Raw genomic sequence first — 27,548 nt, forward strand, 5'->3', positions numbered from 1 at the left:
GGTAAGCAGGTCCTCATATGATGAACTTGTGAAACACAGGGCACACCCTCAATGCCTCTGAATTTAAAGGGGTTCAAGTGTATGGGATAAAATCCACAACAGGCACGTGGCTATCAGGACTGAAGCTCGACCCCTGGAAGGCTCGTGAGGTCATGGAAGTCCCCACCAAAGAGCTTCCTGGGTTCCCACCAGAAACAAATCGAGTTCTGCGGTGGGACAGAGACCTTGTTTAACAACAAACCACCCTCCCCAAACAATGACGGAGTCAGCAGTGCCGGGAGGGAGCGCACTGGCTGTGGGCTGACTGGTCTCCGCTGGGCATGACGTCTAAAGAGTTACCAAGCTGAAGGCCACTGACCGCTAAGGAAGAAGCTCTGAAGGGCAGATCGGAATTCACTGTAGGTTCTGATACCTAAGTACAGGCATTTTTATCATGTGACCACACCTCACAAAGCATCAGGGTGACTGAGATGCAATTCACATGCGGTAAATCTCACCCTTTGGGGCCCAGTTCTGAGTTCTGACAGGCCCCACGGTCATGTAACCACGCACAATAGACATGTAGAATAGTTCCTTCACCCCAAACTGCTAGATGCCCTCTGTAGCCTGGCCTTTCCCCCAGTCCAAGTCCAGCACCACCTCTGTTTTCCATCGCTGTAGCTTTGCCTTTTCCAGATGCCGTATAAATGAACTGTACAGTTTAAGTCTGGCTTCTTTCACTGAGTGTAACGCAGCTGAATTTCATCCATAGTGTGTATGCTTCAGTTTATTTAGAAAACATTTGGTGAATTAGTATTTCATCATATGAAATATTCTAGCAGTTTATTCACCCGGTGAAGGATATCTGGGTTGTTCCCAGTTCCTGGTAATTATGAATAAAGCCACTGTAAATATTCAAGTACAGGCTTTTGAATGAACAGAAGTTTTCATTTCTCCTGGGTGAATATCTAGGAGTAGGATTGCTGGGCTCTATGGTTAAGTATGTGTTTAATTTATGAGAAAGGGCCAAATGTTTCCAAAGTGCTTGCAATATTCTGCCTTTGCACCAGCAAAGTATGAAAGTTTCAGCTGCTCTGCATCCTTTGCCAGTACTTGGTATTGACAGATTTGAAAATTTTAGCCCTTCTAACAGATGTGCAGTATCTATTTCATTGTGGTAACTCGACTTCCCTTGTGAATAACTGCTGTGACGCTACACATCTTTTCTCAAGTTTATTCGCTGCCTGGGTACTTTTTATGGTAAAGTGTCTGCAGATCTTTAGCCCATTGTTTTTAACGGGGCCACTTGTTTCCTGATCATGGAATTTTGAGTATTCCTTATATATACTGGATACAAGATTTGTATGTGTTTTTTAATTTTCTTTTGGTTTGTGGCTCATGATTTCATGTTCCTAACAGGATTACTCAAAGAGCAGTTATCGATTTATGGTGAAGAGCAATCTGCCACTTTTTCTTGTGTGGCCTGTGCTCTTTGTGCCTTATTAAAGAAACTACTGCCTAACCCAAGGTCAGAAAGATTTTCTTCCAGAATTTTCATGGTTCCAAGCTTCACATTTAAGGAGTGAGTTATTGTACAAGGTGTGAGTGAGTGACTGAATTTCTACTTTTGGCAAATGGGTGTCCAATTACCATGGTGCCACTCCGCTGGAAAGACACATTCCTTTCATTGAACTGAACAGTTCTCATACCTCCATGGAAAATCAATGGGATGTACTGATGTGACTATTTCTGGACTCTGTTCTGTCCCGTTGATCCATGTGTCTGTCCTCTCACCAATTCCACGTCTTGATTATTTAACTTTATGGTGAATCTCGAAATCAGGCAACAAAAGTCCTCCAACTTTGTTCTATTTCAAAATTGTTTTGGTTACTTCAGTTTCTTTGCTTTTCCTCATAAATTGTAGAAGAGGCTTGTTGATTAAAAAGAGAAAGCCAGGAGGGAGGTCCAAGAGGGACGGCACATATGGCTGATTCATGTTGATATATGGCAGAAACCAACACAATATTATAAAGCAGTTATCCTCCAATTAAAATAAATAAATTTTAAAAAAGAAAAGAAAAGGTCTATTGGGATTTGGATTCAGACTACATTGCTCTATATACATCAGTTTAGGGAGAACTGACATCTGAATTTCATAGTCTTTCAACCCATGAATGTGGTCTTCACTGATTTAAGTCTTCTCTGATTTTTTTCATCAATGTTTTTCATTTTTCACCATTTGGATTTTGCTTTTTTTTTTTTTTTAGATTTGTAGCTAAGTTAAGTACTTCATGATTTTTTTTTTGATGTTATTGTAATTTCTGATCATTCATACAGAAATAAACAGATTTTTGTATAATGACCTTGTATCCTGCAGTCTTACTGAACTCACTTATTCTGGCAGCATCTTTCAGATTACTTAGGGTTTTCTATACATCCAATATTGTCTGTGAATAGAGTTTTATTTTACCCTTCCCATATGTACACATTTTCTTTTCTTGCCTTGCTGTCTAGGACCTCTGGGAGGATGCTGAATGGGAATGGTAAGATGAGACATCTTTGCCTCACATACACCTGGTTTTGGAGAAAAAGCACTGTCTTTTATCAGTGAAAATATGTTAACTGTAGGTTTTCTATAGGCACCCAGTATAAGAGTAAGGAAGTTTCCTTCTATTCCTAGTTGGCTAGGAGTTTTTATTTTGAATGGCTGTTGAATTCCATCAAATCCTTTTTCTGCAGCTACTGAGATGATCATATGGTTTTTCTTTAGTCTGTTGATACAGTTATAGGACTAATTTAAAAGTGCTGAATCAACTCTGCATTCTTGGGATAGAATCCACTTGGTCATCAGTGTAGAATCTATTTTATGTACTGCTGCATTTTATTTATGAATATTATGTTAAGGATTTTGGGTTCATGTCCATGAAGAATACTGGCTTGTAGATTTTTATTCTCTTAATGTCTTTGACTGGTTTTGGTAACAGAGTAATGCTGCCTCCATACAAAGAAATGGAAGTACAAGAAGTATTTGCTCTTATTTTTTTATAAAGCTCTTTTTGTAATTAAATGTTATATTTTAATCTGTCCTGAATTATGAAACAAACAATTGTTCTTTTAAAAAATTCAAAGAGCTGGAAGTATATAATGTAAAAAGGACAGTCCCTTGCCCTGATTCCAGTCCTACCTTCTAGAAGTAACCACATTAAGAGTCACCTTCCAAGCTTCCTCTGATGCTTACACAAATCTATGGAACCACAACATCTGTGCACATATCTTGGACCATCGTGTTATGTGACCTACTATATCAAGGACATCCCATTAAGGCCTCACACAGAGATGAAGCTTACTGACTAATGTCTATGTCTACTACGCAGATGAATCATTTTTAACTGTCTCCTTACTAATATTCTCTTATTTGTTTTCAAACTTTTTGTTATTACAAATAATCTGTAACAGCATTTCTTGACACAAGTTATTACATATCCATGTACAGTAGTGGGTTTACGATCTGCTCCTCAGAGTGGGATTGCTGGTTTCTGTGCTGTGCTCAGTTGTGTCTGACTCTGCGATGCCATGGACTGTAACCGGGTTCCTGTCCGTGGAATTTTCCAGACAAGAATACTGGAGAGGGTTGCCATTTCTTTCTCCAACTGCTGGTTTCTAGGGCCTACCCATTTATAGCTTGGATAGCTACTACTGAACTGTCCTATACCAAGCTATTATTTCACCAGCCACCCATAGTGTGTGAGACTTTCTATTACCCTATACCCCCCGGTTAATCCATCCTCTTGCTAGAAATCAATCTTTGAAATTTACCAACCTGAGAATGAAAAAAGAATTCATATTATTTTTATAATCAGAACAAATTTCAGTATGCCTCTACTTTTTAAACACAAGACAGACCATTTTTAATATCCTGCCTAAAGTAAGATATGAACTCTGGAAACCAAACCATAGAAGAGAGAGGGGGTACCATCAATCAAAGGAGAACAGTCCAGAATGTAGTTCTTTTTGGTCACACAGACCTGTAAGAAATCTGACTGTGAACTGATAAAAAGTCAGCAAAAACTGTCATTACAGTCATGTTTTGAGTATTCAATCCCACTAACCATTAGTTGCACGTGACTGTAAATATTGGGCATAATTATGTTATCTGGTGAAAATGTAGTTTCCTATGCTTACCTCTGAAGTGATTTAGAGTTTGGGGTTCTTCTGTCCTTTCTGAGGTACAATCCTAGCCTTGAGCTATCTTTAATTTGCATATGAAACAGGGTAATAAAAAAGTTCCTAATGCATTTTATTGCACAAATGTGTCATTCAATGATTAATTAAATTAATAAAAGAAGGCACTTACGAATACCACCTGGAAAAAGTAATAAATTAAAAAAAAAGGCAATGAGATTAAACATATCCTCTTCTAAAGTTTGGAAAAGGTCTCTAATTAAAGTAAAAGAAATCACTTGAGTCCTAAGCACCCTAAGTTGTCAACAGGGATTACAGACAAAACTCACTGTAACAACTTCATTTTCAACCATAACACCTCGAGCTTGTCATTTCAAGCTACATCCAATGGGAGTTTGTTATCACAAACATGGTGAGTCAGAAAGAACATGCATGCAGCAACTGTTTTTCTGGCTCCTCTCGCGGGCTCCACAGTGAAAGCTGACTTCATCCTGTGGGGACCCTTCTCCCCTCATTGCACCGCAGGGTCCACTTTGGGAGCCAGCATGATGCACCGGGACAGACCACTGGGCTCACAGCCTCTGTCTCCTCCAGGCTAGCGACACGCGGGACCCTCCCCAGCGGGAATTCTCAGACACACTTCCAGCTAGAACACACACAGAGGAGCACAAAGGCAGGGGAACTTGCTGAAAAAAAGGGAGGCATGGCTCAGTCCCAGAGCAGATGCTGGCTGTGGGTTTGCACCTGAGTGAAACATGTAAACACATATGTAGGGGTCCCCACAAACGGCAGCCCTCGCCCAAGAAGCCTTCCTCCAAGGTCAGCTGATGTGTGCTCACAGAGGGCACCTGTGTTCTAAGTACCTGATGCCTAGGAAAGGAAAGCAGATCCTTAGGGGAAAAGTCAAGTTTGTGTCTATGTTCAAGAAAAATGTGTTTTGGATTACCTATGCCACTTCTTCCCACAGGAAGAACTGAGAATAGGCATGCCCAGAGACTTCGAGAATAGCAGCTCAGCGTCCTACCAAGCAGCTTCTGTGACTTACAGTCACTGCAGTTTCAGTGAGATGGTGGACCAGCCACCCAGAGTCTGTGTCGCTTGACCACACTTGCCTGAAGCAGAAGACTGTATCGTGGATTCTGAACGTCTGTTACTACTAGACTAGACTCACTCACTCAGACAGTACACACCACAGATCGAAAGGATGACTTGCTACCCATAGCACCAGCAACGATCCCTCTCCTGAGACAAATTCGTGTTTTCCCACTTTCTCCATCCTTAGCCAGAGAAGCCTGAGAGATCAGGGGGAGCAGGTCAACCCAGGTGTGGACAACACACTTGGTTGACTGTAACAGGCCTCAGTGATCTCTTGGGATCATTTCTTTAATGTATTTCCCCCTGATATAAAGGTGCATGCTCAGTCACTCAGTCATGTCCAACTCTTTGTGACCCCATGGACTGTAGCCTGTCAGGCTCTTCTGTCCAAGGAATTTTCCAGGCAAGAATACTGGAGTGGGTTGCCGTTTCCAGCTCCAGACTATAAAGGTACTGTGTGCTAAGTGTGGAAACTCTGTCCATCTCGTGGCCAGTTTATATCTTGTTTTTTTTTCCCTTTTAAGGAAATTTTGTTATGAGCATTTTCTTAAGTTACTAATTTAAAAGTTTTATTTTTCAGTAGCTCCAGTAGTATTATATCAAGTACTTCAACCTTCTTTAACCATTCTCCTCCTGCTGGACATTTACATGGATTCTAGTTTTTGCTACTGAGAGACTGCTTTTCCTTTATCACCTGCCTTAGGCACTGACAACCATTATTCTGTCTTGTAATTGGCAAAAGCCAGTATCACTACAGAGAAACAGGAAAGTAAGAGAAAAGCTCTAATACAGTCCAAACACTCTTCCTGGAAATTTCTTGGATATATAGCTCGATACACAAGTAAGAATAAGCTGCAGTTTTCAATTTTCCATTATCTATGAGGGGAAAAGAAGGTAAGGCAATGGCACCCTACTCCAGTACTCTTGCCTGGAAAATCCCATGGACGGAGGAGCCTGGTAGGCTGCAGTCCATGGAGTTGCTAAGAGCAGGACACGACTGAGCGACTTCACTTTCACTTTCTACTTTCATGCACTGGAGAAGGAAATGGCAACCCACTCCAGTGTTCTTGCCTGGAGAATCCCAGGGACGGGGGAGCCTGGTGGGCTGCCGTCTATGGGGTCACACAGAGTCAGACACGACTGAAGCGACTTAGCAGCAGTAGCAGCAGCATGAGGGGAAAGGAAGGTAAGAACGTGCTTTAGACCATCAAAGTCTAAAATGAGCCCCTGCAGTGCTCCCTGCAAAAAGATGGGCACCAAGATTCTGTTTTGATAGCACTGCCCTGTCTCACCCTGGCACCCTGAATGTGTGGCCCAAGTCTGTAGTAAAAGGACATGTCACATCATCAAACCTGGAAGGCAGTGTCCCAGAATAAGTCAGATTAGCCCTAGCTAGCTAGCTCAGTCTGACAGTCCCTGAAGCCGGGAGCACCGTAAGCCTGGGGAACTCCTGGGTGACCTTGCCAATCAAGACAAAATGACACATTTTATACTGGCAAGCTCAGAAAGGCAGGTAAGTGAAGTCAGTTTCTTTTGCTGTTTTTTTTGACCGTTAATTCCAGCTTCCATGACAGCAATCTGGTGTCCCCTTAACAGCCACGCTCGGTGGAATAGGAGGCCAGTGGGCACAATAGGGCCCTGTGCAGCCCTGTGCCTGCCCCACTCCATGACTCAGGGCCAGGCCTGCGCAATGGCATGTGGGCTGGTGGGAGTCACGGCCCCTGAGGGTCACAGTGAGCAAGCCAGTGGGGATCAGACCTTGAGCTCAGAGCAGAAGGGTTCAGACACCCAGGCCTGAGGCTGGGGCTCCGGAGGCCCGTGCTCGCTTGCTGAGGAGACGAGGGCAGTGCCGGCTGGGGAATTTTGGCTTTAAACCCTGAGAGCTGCTGATGCATGGCTACCTTCATGACAGGCTGGGCAAAGTACCGCGCGCTCCAGTCGCAGAACCCCGTCTGCATCGTGGCCGAGATGAAACTTTTGTGTCCGGCAGTATCATCTGGGTCGTCGGTGGTCTTTGGGGCGTTTGGAAAAGAGAGGAGAAGACAGAAACAGAGTTAGTCATGTCAACCCCAACCCTCTCTGTGAGCTTGAGACAGTCCCTTTCTGGAGACCAAGGCATAGGTGTCAATGGTCAGGTTTCTGAGGACAGTATCTCTATGGTCCCCTTACTTCTCTGTCCTGGTGACCAAGGAACCCTGACTGTCAAAACAGGGCTCTGAGTTTGTGCAAGAGACGGAGTGTCCCCCGGAAATGGCCAGGGTAGGCTAGGCTGCAGAGCCTGACACTGGTCCTCAGCACTGGGTCTAGGAGCCCCACACGGGGCCTCTGCCGCCTGGTCCCTGGGCTGTCGCTCCCACCGGGCCAGTCATACACGTAGGACCTTGGCCTGCCCTGTGGCTCCTGGACAAGGGCGCAGCAGAGCTCGGGCCATCTGGGACTTCTAAACATTAAAACTTAAAACACTTGGTGCTGCGGTGGGGTGGTGGGTCAGTTTGTTCCCTGTTGTAGAACCAATGTGGGCTGGGCTGGCGGGGCAGGGGTTGGCCTCACTGCACACGACAGGGCAGGAGAAGTGCCTCAGAGAGGAGTCTCTGCTACCCAGAGAGATGGGGTCAGCAATAAGGTCTTACCTCCTGCCTGCCAGGGGGAATTGCAGCGCTGCTGGGCCAGGACTCCCGGATTGTGGGTCAGCCACTCCTGCCTGGCTGACTCAGGCAGAGTCCAGCTGGGAGGCTAAACCTGGCAAAAGTGCCTGTGGCCATTTTTGTCCCTCGGCCATTGAGGCAAGGGAAGCAGGCGGCTCCGAAGCCAGGTGGGCGGGGCTAGCAGCCGGTGTGGACACCTGTCTACCCTCAACACCTGCTCCAGCTCCAAAGTCAGCCTGCAGGCTGCTGTGACCTTCCTATCAAAATCGCTGGTCACTGGTGAGCTGAGACGCGTCCTTGGTGTATCCAGAATGCCCTCTCTATATTGTGTCCACTTGGCCGGGACAGCAGCAAGCAGTATCGACAAGACCCAAGGCCCTAGCTTCCGAGTCCACCCTCGTATGTTTTCTTGCAAACAAAGGCGCCAGTTCCTCCCTCCCCTGAATAGCCTTGTTTAACTTAGCTGCAGAGACTACACCCGCCTATGGGGTGTAACTGAATGTTGAAGGAAGTTAGTGTTGAGAGCGACATCTGTACCTGGTCTGGGCCCTTATCGAACATCTTCCGCGTCCGGGGGAACTGGTGCGAGTGGGGTGTGTACTGTACCCCCACGGGGCCTGTGGCGCCCGGCCGGCCTGGAGGCAGGTCTCGGCTGACCGGCTGCTTGGCCACGTCGTTGGTCAGGCTGGAGCTGCTTGCGCTGGATGTTGGAGGGGAGCCTCTGCCGTCGGGGAAGAATAAACTGCATTTTACCCAGAGCCCATTCCTTTGACACCAAACCCCAAGCAACCTCCACTGATCCTGGGAATGGGCTGAGGGTCACCAGCTTGGAACAGCCTCATCACCTGACTTGCTGATGTGACTTCCAAACCTGAACTGCTGCTGCTGAATTAATGACCCCTTCCAGTTTCTAAGAACCATTCTAAGAACCATCCTCCTCTGAAAACCAGTGCAGCCAGAGGCAAGCTTGGTCTGGGCTGTGAGTCAGCCCTAGGAGGGTGCAGGGCACATGTGCCCCGCTAGGATCCAGTGCACAGCCCTGTGAACACTGATTTCGAGGAGGGTTCCAACCTGCTGGTCACTCGCTGGAAGACATGACCCTCTGATAAAATCCTGAATGGAGTCAGGTTCAGTTCAGCTTTCTGAACAGTTGTGCAGATGAAGGCAGGAAAGGATTCTAGGAGGGGCTCAGATAAGTGAGAGAGAACCTGCAGACTTGGCAGGGCCGGGGAGGCTGTGTTGGGAACCTCCCCAGACCCTGGGGGGCGGGCTGCCTACCACTCACCCCGCCTGGTGGATGTGGATGCCTTTGTTGGTGGGGCTGGCAGGCGCCGACTGCGTGAGGGAGGAGGTGGTGAGGATGCGCTGAGGCCGGGCGTTCACTGTGGCCTGAAGGAGCAAAGGGACAAGTGAGGGGGTGGTCACTGTGACGACCTGAGGCTACAAGACAAGCAGAGGTTGGTGGCTGCTTTTGAGTGGCTTCAAAGTCACAGAAAAGGGCTTTTGGCTGAGGAAATCTCCCAGGAATGGAAGGTCCTGCTTGAAAATTTCCCCCGAAATGTCACCCTGTAGATAAAGTGATATTCTGTAGCTCTTCTGGAAGGTATTCACCTGCTCCAGTGAGGCTCCAGGGATGCATCCCCCGCGCCCATGTGACAAACACGGTGACTAAACTGCACCATGACTAATGAGGACTGGGCACGCTCAGGCTCCCACTGGGGCAGGAGCTCCCCTGGGAGGGACAGCTTCCTGGGCAGAGCTGGCACTCCGGAAGGAGCCCGCCCAGGCTTGGCCTCACCGTTCTTTTGTATTTCAGGGCAGGCTCAAAACAACCCCCTGGGGGCAGCACTTTTTGAATAGAGATGAGACCCAGATCTGTGCCCTGTCTCCCATGAGCACGTGTTCCAGGAGAACCCTGGACTGGCCACTCATGGAGGACCCTCCCATTCTGGATTATCCTCTTGGCAGTTATGAAGGCCATACCTTTGTTCAGCCCACAGGCAGAAAGTTATAGAAAACAAAACCACCAACATAAATCAATGTTTTCCAGATAAGCCTTCACTTTGAAATGAAAACAGTTAGAACTGGATCATAACCAGCCTATTAAAAGGCTGTTTTTTTGTTTTCTGAATTATAAAAGTTGTATTGTTCATGTTTGTTTTGCTCTGTTATTTACATTATTTGACCTACACACACATACACACACAACCCCAACAAAGCCTGAGAGCCAAACGATCCCTTAAGAAGTTTAAAAGAAGAAAAGAAATTTAAGCTAAGAAACTAGGTGCCTCCTCACAATTTCCAGGAAATCAGTGGGAGGTGATGGAGAAAGCCTCTGGATTGAAATGCAGACTTTAGCAGAATCCACGACCTTTCAAAGGCTCCCCAAGCCCAGAGGATCTGCTGTTGCCTGAGCTGCAGCCCGCAGAGCTATCTCCCCAGGGACCCCCATCCTGAAGGCCCCCATCCAAGGAGGCTCCAAAGGAAAGAAGGTGTGGGCTGGGAGTGACTGACTCAGCCTCCCTGCTCTTTCCGGGGGCGGAGGCGCACAACCCTGGCTTGTTCTCTCTCGGCCTTGAGGGCAAAGTAGACAGCCGAGCTTCTTCAGTGCACTTCACACTGAAGGCTGCCACACACAGCTCTAGTTTTGCATCTGTTCTAGAAATCCTGAGAGGTGGGCGTGCCACTGGCTGGGGAAGCCCTGTGACTGGTGATCGACTGTAGGGTTTCAGGCTTAGATGATGCTTCTTCGCCTAACGTTTCTCATTTGTGCAGCAAACATTCATTGCTGCAGAGCTGCAGCTATAAGCCTGAGTGGGCAGTGGTCACGCAGACCCACTTGTCTGTGGGCCTGGTGTGGACAGAGGCTGCTAAGGGAGCAGGTGTGGGAGATACCCTCCAGAGAGGCCCCTTTCTGGGCTGGTCGCAGCTGCCGTTTCACAGACAGCATACAGTCAGGAAAGGGTAACACAGAAACACCGGTGTGCCTGCTGGGTATCAGGTTTGGGCTGTTATGAAGGAGGATGGAGCGTGGGTCTTCAAGACCCCAGGACCCTGCTGGGAGCATCACTGACTGTGGGCACACTTGCCCATGGCTCTCAGGGTGTTGAGATGCCCTGTCATTTTCCCCTCCATGATGCTGGACTGGAGTCACTGGACCAGCAGATGGGCTTGATGAAGGCCCAAGTCAAGTGCTGAGTCCAGAAGAGGAAGGGCAATGGCAGGAGGTCACGGTCACAGCTACAGGCCAACTCTTCAGAGGGCAGCAAACATCTTGTTAACAGTCAGATTCTAGCTCAGATGTATCCTCTTAGCCCAATGCAAACAGAAATGATTTGCAGGGACACACACACGTGTGCACACACGAGCTCCACCTGTGCTCCCTGCCCCCTGCAGTTAACGGGGGCAGTCTCGGTCATGGGAGCCTGGGCCCGCAGTAAGACGCTCCCTGCCCCCCTGCAGTTAACGGGGGCAGTCTCGGTCACGGGAGCCTGGGCCCGCAGAAAGACGCCTGCTTTGTCTCCAGCTCTGAGCACTTTCTTACTCTGCAGATCTTCTCCCAGAAACATGTTGCCTCACAAGAACTTGGGAAAGTCTAATTCAGGGCAAACACCCTACAGAGATGAGGGTGACGAGGACAGGATTTCCTAACTGGATCCTGACATAGGCTTCAGGACACCAACGGAGGCTTTTGGCTGCTCTCTCTTGGGGGAGGGAGTGTTTCACAGGAGTCCCTGTTAACTGCACACCAAGGATCTGGATTCGTGTGTGAGGAAGTGACTTCCCAAAGGATGGTTCACAGTTAATTCTGGGCTAACTCGAGGCAGAGGACCTGGAAGCCAGAGCACTGAGAATGGACATCTGTGAAACACACGACTCTATCTAGAAAGGAATTTTTCTGTAAACCAAACTTCCTAGATAAATAACGTAAACTTTCTTTTTGGACTCTAAGTCCCAGGTAGAATTCACTTCAAGCAACGGTGGTGACTGTGATGAACTGGCCGGTAGTTGGCAGAGCCCCCACTCCTGGGGGCCTGGGCTCCCTCAATCCTCGGCATCGCAGGAGAATCAGCATCAGTGAGGTCAGGACTGGGCATGGCGGGGAGGCTTCATTTTCACAGAGGCCCACTTGAGTCCCACTATGCCTTCTGCCGGGACTGCCTTCCTTTCCTCTATTTCTCATGACTGTACTTCCTCCCTCTCTCGGGCACGGACCCTAATATGCTGTAAGAAACATGTATTTTAGAAAAGTTTAATTTTGAATCAATCCTATTCTTAGTTGAAAAAGGAGATGATTGGACTATTTCTCAGTTTTGTATTACAGAATGAAAAAACTTAATTCACTGGCCTCTTTTCTATAGACACGGAGAAGACTCCCCACTCCCAGGATGGAACAGCATTCACGTGCCTCTGTGGCTAGTCATGCAGTAGGATGATGAAGAAAGTGGGCGAGGGGCTCACTGGGGTCAAGGGGAGGTCCGTGTGAAATAAACCACCCAGTGATCCCGAGAGGACCAACAGTAATGCCCAGAACTTTTGCATGAGGCTGGCAGTGCCCACAGGCAGGAAGTGCAGTGAACACTTGGACCTGGGAGTCTCTGCTTCCAGAGACTTCATGTGACCACAGGCCCAGGATAAACCTAGGATGTGCTCCTGCCATATCCTCACTGTTCCTTCAAGGAAGAAGATGAGCTTGGCTGCTACAGCAGTTTAAAACTGGGTACATGACAAGGCTGTGTTATTACTACTTGTGATGCTACCAGGAGCTGAAATAGCAGCCACAGACAAAAAAGGAAAAGACAGAACTTCACCAGTGAAGAAAAATGTTGGTGAAGGAATCGAACACCAAACAAATATGGTGTCGGCAGGAGGCCAGGTGCTGCAGGAGGTTGGGCTAACGCCAGTGAGGTGGCAGCAAATGGGACGGCTTGATAACCAGTTTAGAAAGAAAAACGGACCAGGAGTGAAGCTGCGAGTAACATTGTGAGCCACTTGTGTTCAGGTAGCTGGCAGCCTGTGGATGACCCCTGGATGGTGATTAGGGTCGGATAAGGATGGAGACACAGCAAGTAAACTGTGACAAGGGACGATAGTTCCCTGTACTCTTCTTGCAACTTGTCTGTAAGCCTAAAATTTAATCAAAAAGTTATAAAAATCTTCAGAAATGCTATAATGAGTGACTTCTTGATGGCATTCATTATTGCTGCGTCCTATCATTCTATTCACGAAAAGACTGTGCTGTGCATTGTGCTAAGTCGCTTCAGTCGTGTCTGACCCTTTGCGACCGTATGGACTGTAGCCTGCCAGGCTCCTCTTTCCCTGGGATTCTCCAGGCAAGAATACTGGAGCGGGTTGCCATACCCAGCTGGGAAGAAAGAAACAGCTGTTTTCGGACACTGGGTACTGCAGGCTTGTGGTTTCTGAGAGAAGGGAACTCATTGCCCAGCTCCTGGCCTGCAGGCAGTTCCCGCAGACCTGGCTGTGGTAGGGGAGGGCACGCAGATAGCCTGGCAGTGCGGCAAGCAGAGGGGACAGACAGGAGCAGCATGGGAACTGGGGTGGATGGAATCTGCAGGGCAGAGAGGAGAGGGCTTCCAGGGTCTATAGGGTAGGCTCCTTGAATCTGTGATTACTTTTGCTTGAGGGCGGGGTGAAAATCCATAAGGGTGGGGAAAGAAGCACTGAAAAGTCAAGTAATTCCCAGAGCTCACAAGAAGAACTGGGAGAGTTTACAGTCCCTAAAGAAGAAAGGACTAAAATCAATGACCTAAGCTTCCATTGTGAGAAACTAGAATCAGAAGAGAAAATTGAACAGGGTAAGCAGAAGAAATGAAGCAATAAAGCTAAAAGCTGGTATCAATACAATGGAGAATGAAAAACAACAGAGAAACACAGCTGACCCTCAGACAGCATGGATTTGAACTGCACGGGTCCACTTAAACACATGTTTTCCAATAAACACCCACTGTGGTAGTATACAATCCAGGGATGCAGAGATGTGGATGAGACAGGCTGCAGGGGGTCAGGGCTGGTGCCCCTAACCCCTGTGTTTGTGCAGGAGTCAACTGTACTAATGAAACCAAAAGCTGGTTCTTGGAAGAGTTTCCTTTCGTCAGAACGGTCATGAATAAGGGAAGTCGTACGATACCGGTGCTGGGAATGGAAGAGAGGGCGTTGCTACAGGGCACACACACATCCCCACCTGATGTGGGCAAGCAGAAGCACGGACACATGCCCCAACACATGCTACGTGCGCATGGAGTTCGTGAACCTCTGGATTCAAAACGCTTGTTTGAAGTTCTTAAGCCATGGTGAAGACCTGAACGTGCCTGAAGTTCTCTGCATGAATATTCATAACTGAAAACCAGGGTCTGGAGAGCTTCGTGAAGAGCGTCTTCACACCTACCTTGTAGGCAATGCTGTTGAGCACTTTCATAGCCAAGTCAGAAACATCTGGATAGGGGTCCGCAGCCAGATGCAGCAAGACTCTCCAAATTTGAGTGTAAACACTATTGAATGAAACTCCTGGGAAAGAGAAACAGGAGCTGTTTTAATAACAAGGAGCTGCCACTGTGTGCTTGGGAGGGTGGGCGGAGGCGGGGAGGCGCTTCTGGGATAGCTCCCTCTTCTGATGACCTAAGCATGTGCTGGGGGTGGACACTTAAAAGAGCTGGGAGTATAGCAAGTTCTGATTTTGCTATCTGCTAGGGAGCCTGAGATTCAGAAATTCCAGGTGCTGAGCAGGATTGATCACACAGTTTCACCTCTGGCGGCTAGATCTTTCTGAAAGGAAAAGTTAGAAAGGGGCAGGACTTCCTTGCAGGCCTGGATGAGGAAGACAGCCACATACCACTGCATCCTTTTTACTTGGAGGAAGCTGGACAATTGGTTTGTTGAAAAGAAAGTGCTTGTTCTTTAAAAGAGTAAAAGAGGATTTCAAACAAGCTGTGATCACATGTCATCCGACCGGCCAGCCCCTAGTTAGGAAGTCCCTCTAGTTATGAAGAATTTAAATACAAGAAGGGCCACTGGAGGACAGTGTTTCTTGATGGGCACCATTGTTCAAAGGGAATGAGTTTTATACGACATTCAAATCACAGAAGAGAGACTGGAAACAAAGGTTCAGAGTAAAGGTCAGTTTCTCTGTGTGCCCACGTCCATGCTTATGAACAAGTCCTGGCTTGCTGCGCCTGACACCTCGTTTGTAACGGGAGGCGGCATGGCCCCGGCCGCCTTTCCACAGGGACTGTGGTTCCTGTTTGCAGTGTGATGGAGCTGGAGGAGGCTGACCTCTCACTCGTGTGTGCAAGTGGCTTTGCTCTTCAGGTGACTACTACAGACAAACTACCTTCCAAGGAGCATTTACAAAAACTCTCAACACCTTATCCTTCCACCCTCGTGGGAAAAGGTGCCAACAGCTGCCATGGCCTCTGAATGATTCTGTAGGAGCACAGCTGCCTGCACAGGCTGACCTCTGACAGGCTGGGCTTGGGAGGCCTCTCCCACCACTCTGGCCATAGGACTTCATACTCGCTCTGCGCACGGACCCGATTCACAACGCCAGGGGGAACGAGGTGGAGCTCGTTCATGGACTGGCTCACTCAGTCAGGAGAAGTGGTCCACGGATGGGACGTTCCTACAAAGACCCCTCACGCTCAGCACAGCCACTGGGCAAACCTCTCTCCTGTTGTTTCTGAGCTCAGACTGACCAGGGCAGTAGCTTCCCTGTGTGACAGAGGCTGTGATGGGCACAGTAAATGTCCGCTTGACTACAGATGACAGACATGTGGTAACAGGGAGACCAGGAAAGGAAGGGAACAGTGGGGGCCAAGGGGCCCATGAGAACCTTAATCAAGGGGCCCCTGGCATGAACATGCAGAAGGAGTACAGGGTGGCACTGTGCACTGAGAAGGGGGTACCATTCACTTTATAAAATCTGTTTTTATTACTATCGTTAACTCTCTTGCAGAAGATTTTGACTTTGACAGCTCTCTGTTTTTGATTCAATTTGTTGTTGTTCAGTCGCTAAGTCATGTCTGACTCTTTGCGACCCCATGGACTGCAGCATTCCAGGCTGCCCGTGCTTCACTGTCTCCCAGAGTTTGTTCAGATTCATGTCCAATAGTGAATAACAAAAAATCTAATTTTTGTCACTGTCCTTGACCACAGTAAATAGTATATGATTTACTAGTAAAAACAGAACAGGAGCCTGGAATTGCCACCCCCTCGTCACTGCTCCCCTGGCGCTGACCACCCCATCTCAGCCTGTTTTGTGAACTGTCCTGGTTTTACACCTGCTGTCCCTAATGGGAAAATTCTGAGTTTGTGTGGCACAGAGCTCAGACCCCTCAAGTGCAGCCCCTGGGGGGATGGGAGAGTGGGGTGGGTGCTGCTGGGCTGAGTGAGCTCAGACAGGGGGCCGTGTCTGGTGCTCACCAAACTCCCCATGAGTGCTGAGAGCCTATTTTCAAGTCTAGACTAAAAGTAATAAAAGATCATAACTAATGGCTTTAGGATTTATTTTTCAGGGCAATGGCCACAACTTTCTAAATGGAACTGGTGTAGGAAAATGTGCTCACAGCTTTGTGGCCAACTCTGGGTCCCAGAATCCCTGGGGGTGGGCAGGGCAGCTTGGAGAAGGAAGGTGGAGCCTCTTAGAGGCAGGAGCTGTCACTTGTGACCTGTTGCCTGGGTCTTAGGGGTCACTGACCCTGACTTTGTATCGTAGGACTGGGCCGGGTGCCTCCCTGGGAATCAGCCCCCGGATCTGGAGCTTCTGCATTTCCCCTCTTCATAACCCTGACTGAGCCCCTCTGGGAGGATCCTGCCCACTTTGCTTACTTTTGCTTACTGGACGGAGCCCTGGGTAGATTGGGCAATGCATCTATACAACCCTTTCAGAAGGCTTCCCCAATCCCGTCTCACCTGGAGGACAAGGTGAGACACAAGCATGAGGCCTTCCCTCCCCGACTCTGGACATCAGAATGGGGTGAGGCTCAGAGAGGGAGAGACGGAGGGAGGGAGAGAGGGACAGAAGGGCGACGGGTGGACAGGTGAGGGAGAGCAGGGCAGGTGATGAAGGGAGGAGAGGCTGCCCACCACAAAGGAGAGCAAGAAATAGCAGCTTTACCAAACCTGTTGATTAAGACAGCAATGTCATGGCCTGATGTGATGCTGCGGGTTAAGTGTGTAACATGAAGGCACTTGTTGGGTCAGGGACCTCCTGAGACGCCACAGAAAGTCAGGGCGGAGAGGAATGGGCGACACTGCTGTATGGAGAGGTGGGTGCGGGAGGGGAGTAAATGCAGAGGTGCCCAGGCCCCACTCAGGGGCCAGCGGCTGGTCTGGGCGGTGCGTGCAGTGGGCGGGGCTATGGTGAAGGCCAGGCAGCTCTCAGTAGGAAGGCCTTGAGTGCTGGCCACAGCTTGGACTTTATAGGAAATGAGTTTCTGTGATGGTGTCAGCTGGATGGTGGTCTATGCAGAGCTGATGTTGGTGAGGGGTGGCCTGCTCTGCAGGGGTGGTGGGGAGCAAAAAGCCAATGCCTCGTCCTGGGGTGGGGGGCCCAGAAATGGAAAGAACTGACTGGGGACACACGTGGAGGTCGGGCTAAATGGCTGAGTGGGTGAGAAACACACAGAGGCAGACATCAAAGAAGATTTCAGAAGGTTGTGACACAGAGCCAGGTCCCAGTGCAGATTCACAGACGTCGGGCAGACATGCTCAGGCGTGTAGAGACACGTGCGATCAGCCTTTGCTGCAGTGGGGGGACAGCACTTCCCTCGGCAGGTGAGACCTCCAGCGCTCTGGAGACAGTGGGGGGAAGGGGAGCCTGGGAGGGGCTAGTTTTCTGGGGAAAGATGGGAATAAATGGATGTCCTAGGTTGCCATGGTTTTGAAAACCTCTTTTCCAATATTCAGTCAAAGAGGCTAAAGAGATTGCTAAAGAGATTGTTCTTTGGTTGAAATGAAAGAAAAAAATTGGCTTTAAACAGGCGAATGCTACCAGTAATGGGATTCTGTGTAGGTTATGAATTTTAAACACTTATGTAAGCACCGCGTTATCAGGTGGACGCCTGCTCTGGCCCCCCATTACTTCGTCTCCTTAGCACTCCTTCCAGCTCCAGCTCATTGTGAAACTTGCCCACTGAAGTTTTCAAAGATCTGAACCATATACAGATAAAATTCAGTTTTCTCTAGTAAAAAATGTTCAGGAACCAGGTTTTGTATGGAGGAAGGAATCAGTGACAAGGCTCTCAAGTCCCTGGAGGACACGGAATGTGGCTGGGGTGGGAGGGGTGGTCTGTGGCCTCCGACCTCTTGTGGCCTCAAATGAAACACCAACGCTTCACCCCCAAGCTAGCACTAAGGACAAAAGGATCCCCCTTTCCGGGGTGTACTGCAGTGGGCGGGGTGGTGGTAGCAACTAGCTCTGGACCCTACAGTCATCTATACTCTTACGGGCCCCAGAGAGAGGCGTCTTGTGGAATTAGTCCTGAGGGCTTTCTAGGGACAGCAGAGGACTGATCTCCTGGCTTCTGATGGCAAGCACATTTGGACTGCCCTGCCCCTTCACATCACGACACTGGTGAGTCAGAAACATCGAACACTGTCACGTGATGCCAAGAGGCAGAGGGGGTATTGGGGTGTCTGCTGCAGCCCACGCCTGTGCACATTATGGGTACTTACTGTATACCTGGCATGGGATGTGGGGGGTTGGGGCTATGGCAGGTGACAAAGTTCCTTCACTTGTGGCTCTGACATCCCTGGTCAGAGACAGAACCAGGCAGAATAAACGGGAACATACATCATAAGTCTGCTGGGGAAAAGTTCTCAGGAGGAAAGCAGAGAGATGGAGAGAGATGCTGAGCGACAGCAGAAGGCGATTCTGGGTTGGGGTCGGGGGAGCCTGGAAGGCTTCTTTTAAGGTGACACTGGAGCAGGACTGTGACTAGACTGAGGAGCAGCCCGTGGGTAGCAGAGGGAAAGCTCGCCAGCCAAGGGGAGGAGCCCAGGGGCCAAGGAGCTCAGCATTGCTGAGTGCAGCGGGGAGGGCAGGAGGCGGAGCTGGGGCCAAATCCTGAGTCTGCTTTTTAAAAAAGGAGGAAAGAAGGAAAAGTCAGAGCAAGTTCACTGTCCACCAACAGGAGAATGGACAAGCAAATCGCAGATCATAAAAGGGAGCAAACGAGACTTAGGTGAGCAGCATGGACACACAGCCGCCAGCAGAGTAAGGACAGGGGATGTGCAGCGCCAGACACGATGTGTAAACCTGGGAAAGGGCGAGAGTTCGAGGGAACCTTGCACAGGGAATGGGGAGGGGCTCTGGGCTCTTTAACTTCGTCTATAACTCAAGTTGGGAACAAAACACACACGCGGGAGTGTGACACATTGGTCCAAGTCTTTATGGTTGGTTATGCAGTGAGGATACGTGGTAACTTCCCATTGCTCAGTGAGAGTAGCAGCAGAACCAGGGGGTCCCCACTCAAAGCAGAACACAAGACCACTCTGAGCCTTCTCTCAAATGTCAATGTCCAGGCAGTCAAGTAGGAAACTGATGGGCTGACTGAAGGTGAAAGCACAGAGTGGGGTCCTTGGTTAGTGGGGGAGAGGGTCTGGCCAGGGAACTTGAGTAGGGAAGGGCCGTCTGCACCCTTGGAGCAGGGCTCTGACCTTGGACCTCACACATGCCTCCTCTGGGGGGCCCTGGGTGCCATCAGAGGCCACACCACGTATCAGATGCTGGGAGCCTCCCCGCCCTGGCCACGACACCCCAAACGTCTCCTGAGGGCAGAACCATCCTGCTCTGCAGCTCCGGGAATCCTGTGGCCTGCCCAAAGACAAGGCTGGCTCCCCGGACGGCCTGGGTCAGACCAGCGTCCAAGGGTGAGGTTCCTGCTGCCACAGCAAGACGATCCTCACTTCCTCCTCCCACTGAGCGTGTCTCAGCACTGCCCACCCGGGCGGGAACCCGTGGGTGCCCAGGGGACCGGTGGAGAAAGGGAGGCGGGACTCACCGATGAGGGAGTTGAGGGAGGAGTAGGAGCTGACGCGGCGCATCTTGTCAATGGTCTCGAAGGACAGGATGTACTCCTCGTTCTCGGGGCTGCCCAGGGTGCTGCTGGCGCTGCTGCTGGTGCTCAGGTTCCCGGGGGAGAAGGCCACCGAGCCACCGGCTGGCAGGGCACCGCCGTCAGAGGGGGCAGTTAGCACACACCCACCCCCATCTCCTGGCTTGCAAGAAGGGCTGGGCTTCCAGGCACAGGGCTGGGGGAGGGTGCTGGGGGCTTAGGACTGGGCATGCCCAGTGGGGCTGCAGGACAATCAATGGCTACCCCCAGTGCTGAACCAGGACTTCTGCTCACGTCCAGGTAGGCAGGAGGGGGTGGGGGCCCGTCTAACAAAAGGTCCCAGAAGATGACCCATGACCACCCCACTCGAGCACCCAGCCTCTGGGCTCTTACTTTCTTCCGTCAGGCTCAGGTTTTGCAAAGACTTGTTTAAGTTTCTAGCCGTGGTGACGGCGCGGATATTCCCGTAAGAGCTCACGGAACGCAGTCTGGGGGTGCAGGGGCTGTCCCGCACGGGGGTCAGACTCCCACCCTCTGGGAGGAGAGAAGGAGCGAGAAGAGTGAATGAATGGAGGGCTCAGGCGGGAGGCGGCTAGACAGCAGGTGACAGTGGCTTCTTTCTGGATGATGTGACTCTACAGCAGGGCCCTCAGCTCAACAGGGTCTCTGCCACATGTGTGTTGGGGTCAGCTGGACAAGATCATGACCACAGTGAGGGGAGCAGGAGCAGATGACCCTGAGCCACGCTTGGTATTTTGTAAGAGTTCAACTAGAGAGGCCCACACACAGTGGTCTCCCTCAGACCCCCACCAGGTGCTCTGGGACCTGCCTGTGGCTGCTGCCCCCAAACCAAACAGAGCCAGAGTTGGGGCGGGCTGGGACAGCTGTCTGCTGGCTCGGCCTCCCTGGCACCGCCCCTCACCAGTGCGTGCCAGCCGTTCCCTTCCCTGATGTACTAAACACAGCAATGGTCCCATGGCTGATCACAAGGCCTCTTTTCTGCAGAGATGGCTGTGCTGTGGCTTGTGCTCTGAAGCAGCCCAAGATGAAGAAATATAAATTCAGTAAATGTGAGATGAGGAGCTGCCTAACACAACACTGACGTGAGACCTGTGACGGGAAGAAAGTGCGACCTCCAGTCCCCACGGCAGCACCTCCTGCCCTTCGAGGTTTCTGTGACTTGATTTCCAAAAAGGGTAAAAAGGAAAGAAACCAGGGGGTCAAGGAGGCCCTCTTTCTTGCCCTTTCTAGTCTTCTGAGAAGTTAAGAACTGCAGATATCTGTGTGGCCAGGACTTGACATGTGGGCTCAGGACCCAGCAGAACGAGGGGCCTGCTGACAGTTCAGACTGGGGTCCCTGGGCCAGCGAGTTGCATAGGTTCCACTTTAGCACTGTTGGAGAAGGCAATGGCACCCCACTCCAGTACTCTTGCCTGGAAAACCCCATGGACAGAGGAGCCTGGTAGGCTGCAGTCCATGGGGTCGCTAAGTCAGACATGACTGAGCAACTTGCCTTTCACTTTCATGCATTGGAGAAGGAAATGGCAACCCACTCCAGTGTTCTTGCCTGGAGAATCCCAGGGGCGGGGGAGCCTGGAAGGCTGCAGTCCATGGGGTCGCACAGAGTCGGACACGACTGCAGCGACTCAGCAGCAGCAGCAGCAGCAGGACCGTACCTGTGGTGGTCCTACCTGTGGTGGCTGGAGAGGGCAGTGGGTAGTTCTTCTCCTCTTCCATGAACTGCAGGGCCACAGTGCAGAAGTTACTTTCATACTGAACGACAAGGTGACTCAGAGCCACCACCAGCTCCTGCCGGGAGGAGAAGAGACAGACACTGACTTGGGCCGGGAGAGAACTCAGCAGTGAGTCGTGCGTGCTGGCACTGAGTGCTCGAGCCACCGTGGAGAAAAGGCGAGGGTGGGGTGGGGGATGGACGGCACTCAGTGCTCAGACAGGGGCTGGCCCCTCAACACAGCACCCTCGGGTGTCCGGTGTGGGCGGAAACCTCTGAACAAGCAGTGAGATGAAGATGAGGGCCTCTGAGGGACGCCCCGGACACCTGGAGGAAAGAATGCTGACCGCTGGGTGTGAGCGGCAGGACTGAGGGGCCTGACAGGGATACAGGGGGAGGACACCCCAGAGTGGGACAGGAAAGAGCCCTTAGGGCCTCCTATGGTCAACACCACGGAGAGCTCCGGGCATTAAAGCAGGACGCACTGGTTTCTAGTCCCCAAAAGGCAACAGGAAAGTTCTACATGACTTTAGGCCCAGATGCCTCAGTCCAAGGGGAAGGACACACCTGATCTCTTTTGGGACCCGGTGACCTGGAGATCCTAAAAATCACGGAAATAAGCCTGGATGCAGGTTTGTACTACTCTTCCTATCGCTATTCAAATGGTTCCCACAACTTTACTTTACTTTTTTAGAAAAATACTTAGCAGAAGGCCAAAGTCTGAGAGTCCCTTATTGTTCTGTGAATCCCTCAGACGCCCAGGGCCAGGAGAGCTGTGCTGAGGTGTCAACAAGCTAGGGCAGAGCTCCCCTTCTCTCCTACCTCACCCTTACATACTCCTTGGCCTCCCTGGCTTGTGTGTGGGTTTTACTCCCAAACCCACCTCTCTGATCCTGTCTCTGAGACTCAGGCTGGTCCTTCCAACTGCTGACCTGCATACCCACCGAGCACTCTAAAAACCCAACTTGACCTGCCCAGGGCTTGCCACCCACTCCTTTCCATTCAGCGCCTGCCAGGGACACTTGGCTTGTGCCCTCTGGTGGCCTCAGTGAGACCCTTGAATCATCCTGATCCAACTCTCTGCCGATCCTGCCACCCAACCAGCCTGTCCCTAACAGTGCTGGGTAACAGGCTGTCGAGGGGTTGCCTGCCGGCCCCTCCCAGTGAAGAAGCGGCCTGCCCGCATGTGTGCTCAGTCGTGTCTGACTCTTTGCGACCCCATAGACTGTAGCCCACCAGGCTCCCTTGTCCATGGAATTTTCCAGGCAAGAATACAGGCCAAGTTGCCATTTTCTACTTCAGGAAGAAGCCTGAACTGTCTTCAAAAGACACAGGTTTTCCCTTCACTCTGAAGTGGTGAAAACATCTCAGCTGGACCTAGGTCTCAGACAGTTTGATCTGGGGAAAGCTGTGAGGGCTGGTCAAACTCCTCCTGCTGGGTGGTGGCTGTGGACTCCGGCCCTCAGAGGTCTTCAGGCACATCTGGCCAGAGCGAGGTTGGGTGGAAGGCTTGAGCTGTTCTCAGGCCTCGGAAGCATACCAGCACGGTGACCCAAGCCCCTCCGGCCAGCAGCCTCACCCCGTTTCCCAGCAGAGCGGTCCTGCCACCTCCCGACTCCAGCTTCCTGCTCACACTGCGAGCAAGCAGGCCTCCTGCTCTGCGCCTTGGCACGCGCTGTCCGCTCAGCCTGGGGAGGCCTCCACCTCCACCAGGGATCCCTGCTCTCTACCTTCACTCCTGTCTCCAAGTTCAAGCTCTGGAGGTTTCCACCCTGCACCATATCCAAGTGCAAGTTCTGGAGGTCTGGTGACCTAGGACCTGGCCCACAGGTGGCGCTTAACAAGTATCTGCTGACGGAGTGAAGCCTCTTCCCTTCAGACACAGCATAATCTTTAACAAACGGTTCGACTGTTTGGGTGACTTGCCATCAGGATTCAGGGATATCACGCCTGGTTACACACACGGCCCGAGGGGAGTTGGCTAATGCTCCTCCTGTGGTGGCCCGGAAGGCTGGACCACACGTCCTCCTGGGTGGTCCCCCAGGGAATCCATGTTTCCAACAATGAATTCCTGGCTGACATTTGTTTTCGGCCCACGGCCACCAAGTATCAAGCTCAGCTCCCTGGAGGCCAGGGCGGCGCTGCGGGAAAGGGAGCCTGTCTGCTCTGTCCTGATGGCCTCTGGGCTCGCCTGTAGGAGAAGGCACTCCAGTCCGGGTGGCTTGGCCGTCCCGTCTCCGCCACCAGAGATGTCTTGAGCATCGATGGGAAACACCCTCTGATGCCATTCATCAGGTTCGGTTGGAGTCAGACGTGTGTGAAGGGAGGTGGACACCAGGAACTGCTCCTCTGTGGGTCTGTGGTTACTAAATAAATGTAAACTAGAGAAAATAGATGCAACGTGTCGTGTCCTGCTTTCTTTGCTAAGGTCCCAGTCAGCTGCAGCAAGGGTCACAGGGCTGGACTGGTCAGCCCTTGAGAAAAGCAGGGTGACAGTGGGTGGTCACAAACCTCCCTCTCCCCCTCCCCCTCCACCCCGGGGCCTGGCCCTTCTTGATGAGGTATGGGTGGCTTGCTGTCTGGGCAATCTGCCATCATGTACTTCCTGCACAAGTTCAAGTTCAAAATAATTTGGGTGAACTTGCTGACTCTTGATTTTATCAAGTAAGCTCATTAAAGAGGTCAACAAGCAAAAATCTTCCCTCTCTGCCATGACTGCCTCCTCCAGAAAAGGATGCTTTCATCGTTCAGGAGTCAACAGGGCAAGTGTTTTATATTGCAGACGTGTGACTTTACAAAGTCCTGCCGTGATATCCTGACATGTCTTGTATTGCCACGAGCTAGAGACATCAGCAGTTGGTTACAGCTGGGACTTCTCACACCTAAGCTCAGGTCAGCTCATGAAGTGCAGTGCTCAAGGCAGAGTCTTGTTCCGACCCTCAGGTGCCCTGGCTCTGGGTCTCCTGGGCCAGCAGGCTGGGCCTGTGTCCCCTCAGAGTACATCGTGCCATGACTGTCACCACATGCTCTGGACAAAGATGGGAAAGGCAAGGTGCCAAAAGCATTAGGGTTACGGCTGTAATGAGAATGAGGGCTCAGCCTCTGAGCCAGTGTCACTCACCCTATTAAAGCCTGGATCCTCTCTCCAACCCACGGGCCCCAGTCTCCCTGAACCTCCAGGTCACCCATGTTTCCACAGCAAATGTAGCCCCCTTATTTAACAGGCTGCACTGCTGTCCATCTCCCAAAGAGAAAAAGCCCTGAAGGCAGTGACGGTCAGGAGTCCCAGCACAGGACCTGGGATGCCGAGGACGCTCTGTGCTCCAGCGCACAGGATGGGCAGCCCTGGACACACTATGGTCTTTCACGTGCCTGGCCCTTCGCACATGCTCCTGCCTCACTCGCTCTCCCTGTCCCTTGTCCCTCACAACCTAGGCACAGACTCCCCTCCTCCCACTATGGGGCAAGCACCCCTGACCTGGGCTGGTCTCTAGGGTGTGGCTCACTTAGGAGGGCTTTAGCACAACTGCTGGTTCTGTGCCTGCCTCTGCACTTATACCCTGTATCTCTTGAAGGTGGGTGACTGCTGCTCCATGCACTGAGTCTGGTGTGCTGAGGCAGCTGCGAACTGAACTCGAGTGCTGGACGGGGCAAAGGCACAGCCCTTCTTAGCACCCATGTCTGCAGGCCCAGGCAAGGCCAACCCCAAGTGCCCACAGCAATGACCTGGCTACACCCGAGCATCCCAGGTCCGGGGAAGGATGGCAAGTAGAGTGAGGCCGGGAAAGGAGCCCGGGGCCACGTCAAGTCACCTGGAACATGCTTGAGTGGTCGGTCCCTGTGTTCCTGATGACCTGGAGAACATCCTCCTGATACTGGAGACTCAGATGGACATTCTTCCTATTTTTATTAACATCCTTTTAAAGTTTTTTGGGGAAAGAACTGAAAAACAGAGTTCCTTTCTTTAAAAGGAATCTTAACAGACAATTAAGGATACTGCTGAACCGCTGCTTTGATCACATACAGGCAATCTGACTTGCGAAAAAGAAGACTCTGACTCAAGGAAGCCAGCTTCAGATAGATGCTAATGATGAGAACCCAAAATAAAAACATGAAAAGGCACCTGGAGGATCATTCCTCATTGTTAACACTTCTCTAGATGACCTGGCCTATTAGTAACTGGGTTCACAGCTCTCTGAGGGAACTCAAGATGGAATGAGTCCTTTCCGGCTGACCTGAACTTGCCCCAACAACGTTCCCGCCACTAAGTCAGTGGAGGTTTGCTCTCCAAACAGACACCCTCCAAACCACCCCTACCTCTGAGAAACCCAACCTCCCTTCCCTGGCACAGGGCTGTTAGACATGCCAAGAAGTAGCCCAGCACCTGTAGGTGATGAGGTAACTCAGGGTCACACACAGGATGGCACTGCCCTCCCAGTCCTAAAGAAGTCTCTGCTCCCAGGGTGGGCCTCCAAGGCCACCCTGAAACGTGGCCAACAGACAGTGGGGTTCCCACCATGGGCCTTTTTGGCTGTGGGAGGGAGAGGGTTGATCTGTTCTGAGCCAACTTTTGACAGGGGGGTGAGGTCTTGGATGGAGATCATGGCCCTTCTACATTGAAACAGAGAAGTCAAAGTTTCAACTGCAAAGAACTGTTCCGTTCAGTCGCTGACAAACATGGGGGCGGGGAGGGGAATACACTACACAAACCTTTCCGTCTGTCTGTGGGTGGCTACTGCTCTTTTGAATCTCCATGATGTGTGTATGTGTTGCTCCCAGGCAGGAAGGAGCCTATTATACAAGCTGCCAGGAGATGCAGCCTGTTAAATGCCTTTAAATGAAGCAAACACACGAGTATCTGGTGAAGAAACGCATTTTGGAGAGAATTAAACAAACATTTAAAGTTGGCTCTTGGCAGGATGTGCGCCGGGGGCGGACTGAGCACTCAAAGCTCTGGTCAGGTCAGGGTCATGGCTCGACCTGGGCGCCAAGGGAGCCCAGCCTGGAGGCACCTAGCACTGCCTGGGGGTGGGGGCCACGCACCTTCCGGACCACAGGGCTGCCGTCATTGATGAGCTGGGCCAGCATCATGGCCACGTTGTGGTCGATGGTGGTGGAGTGGTCTGTCCTCTCTGCAGAGTTACCCACAAACGTGCCGAGGGCAAAGACGGCTGCGCAGCGTACCTGCGGGCGGGACAGTGGGCAGTCACCCTGTGGCCGGCTGTTTGGCTCTGGCTCGGGCCCCTGGAGCCTACTAGATGCAGCTCAGTCCCGTCTATGGTCCTCTCAGCCTAGCTCCACTTGTGCAGACAAGCAGAGCAGGGAAACAAGAGGCTAGTGGCGGCCCCGTCCAAGGGTCAGGTGACAGGCTGTGTGCAGGCATCAGACAAAGCCAGGCAGGCATCAGAGACCAAGCCAGGGGCCAAGGAACCCATGGGGCTGGGGCAGGCACGGCGCTCTGGGGGTGTGGTCCCCAGGTACACCTTGGCCTCACTCAGCCTGCAGTGGTGGGGTTACAGACTCACCTCAGGGATGGGGTCGGAGAGGAGGCTGCAGAGCTTCTCGTGGGCGCTGTCCCGCACCCCGCACCACCGGGCCGAGTCAAAGTTCTGCCAGATGCGGCCCAGGCAGATGGCCACCCACTGGCGCAGCAGGGGGTGGGGGTCGTTGAGCTGCTCCAGGCAGATGGCGATCAGGTTTCCCTGGAGGCAGGCTTCCTGCGAGAAGGCAGGCAACACAGGGCATCACCCGTTGACCATTGAGTGGTGCGGGGTCCTGGGCTGGCCCTGGCCCCCCAGGTTTCTCAGGGAAACCTTGCTTAATCACTTTGCAAGATGTGTTCAA

At 51.2% G+C, this 27,548-nt stretch overlaps 1 protein-coding gene across 2 annotated transcripts in view; it reads right to left on the reverse strand.

Annotated features, from left to right (window-relative positions):
• RPTOR (regulatory associated protein of MTOR complex 1) overlaps positions 1–27,548 on the reverse strand; it is a 323,749-nt gene that overhangs the window by 25,314 nt on the left and 270,887 nt on the right. For both annotated transcript variants that reach the window (XM_027518037.1, XM_027518038.1), the window contains exons 16-24: positions 27,230–27,421; positions 26,748–26,888; positions 21,664–21,781; positions 20,366–20,506; positions 19,919–20,077; positions 14,308–14,426; positions 9,187–9,290; positions 8,439–8,622; positions 7,158–7,268 (exon numbers count right to left, since the gene is read on the reverse strand). In XM_027518037.1, the coding sequence (XP_027373838.1) occupies positions 7,158–7,268; positions 8,439–8,622; positions 9,187–9,290; positions 14,308–14,426; positions 19,919–20,077; positions 20,366–20,506; positions 21,664–21,781; positions 26,748–26,888; positions 27,230–27,421 (1,269 nt within the window). The remainder of the gene's footprint in view (positions 1–7,157; positions 7,269–8,438; positions 8,623–9,186; positions 9,291–14,307; positions 14,427–19,918; positions 20,078–20,365; positions 20,507–21,663; positions 21,782–26,747; positions 26,889–27,229; positions 27,422–27,548) is intronic.

The sequence above is a fragment of the Bos indicus x Bos taurus genome, chromosome 19 (assembly GCF_003369695.1).
Source record: "Bos indicus x Bos taurus breed Angus x Brahman F1 hybrid chromosome 19, Bos_hybrid_MaternalHap_v2.0, whole genome shotgun sequence".
Taxonomy (NCBI): Eukaryota; Metazoa; Chordata; class Mammalia; order Artiodactyla; family Bovidae; genus Bos; species Bos indicus x Bos taurus.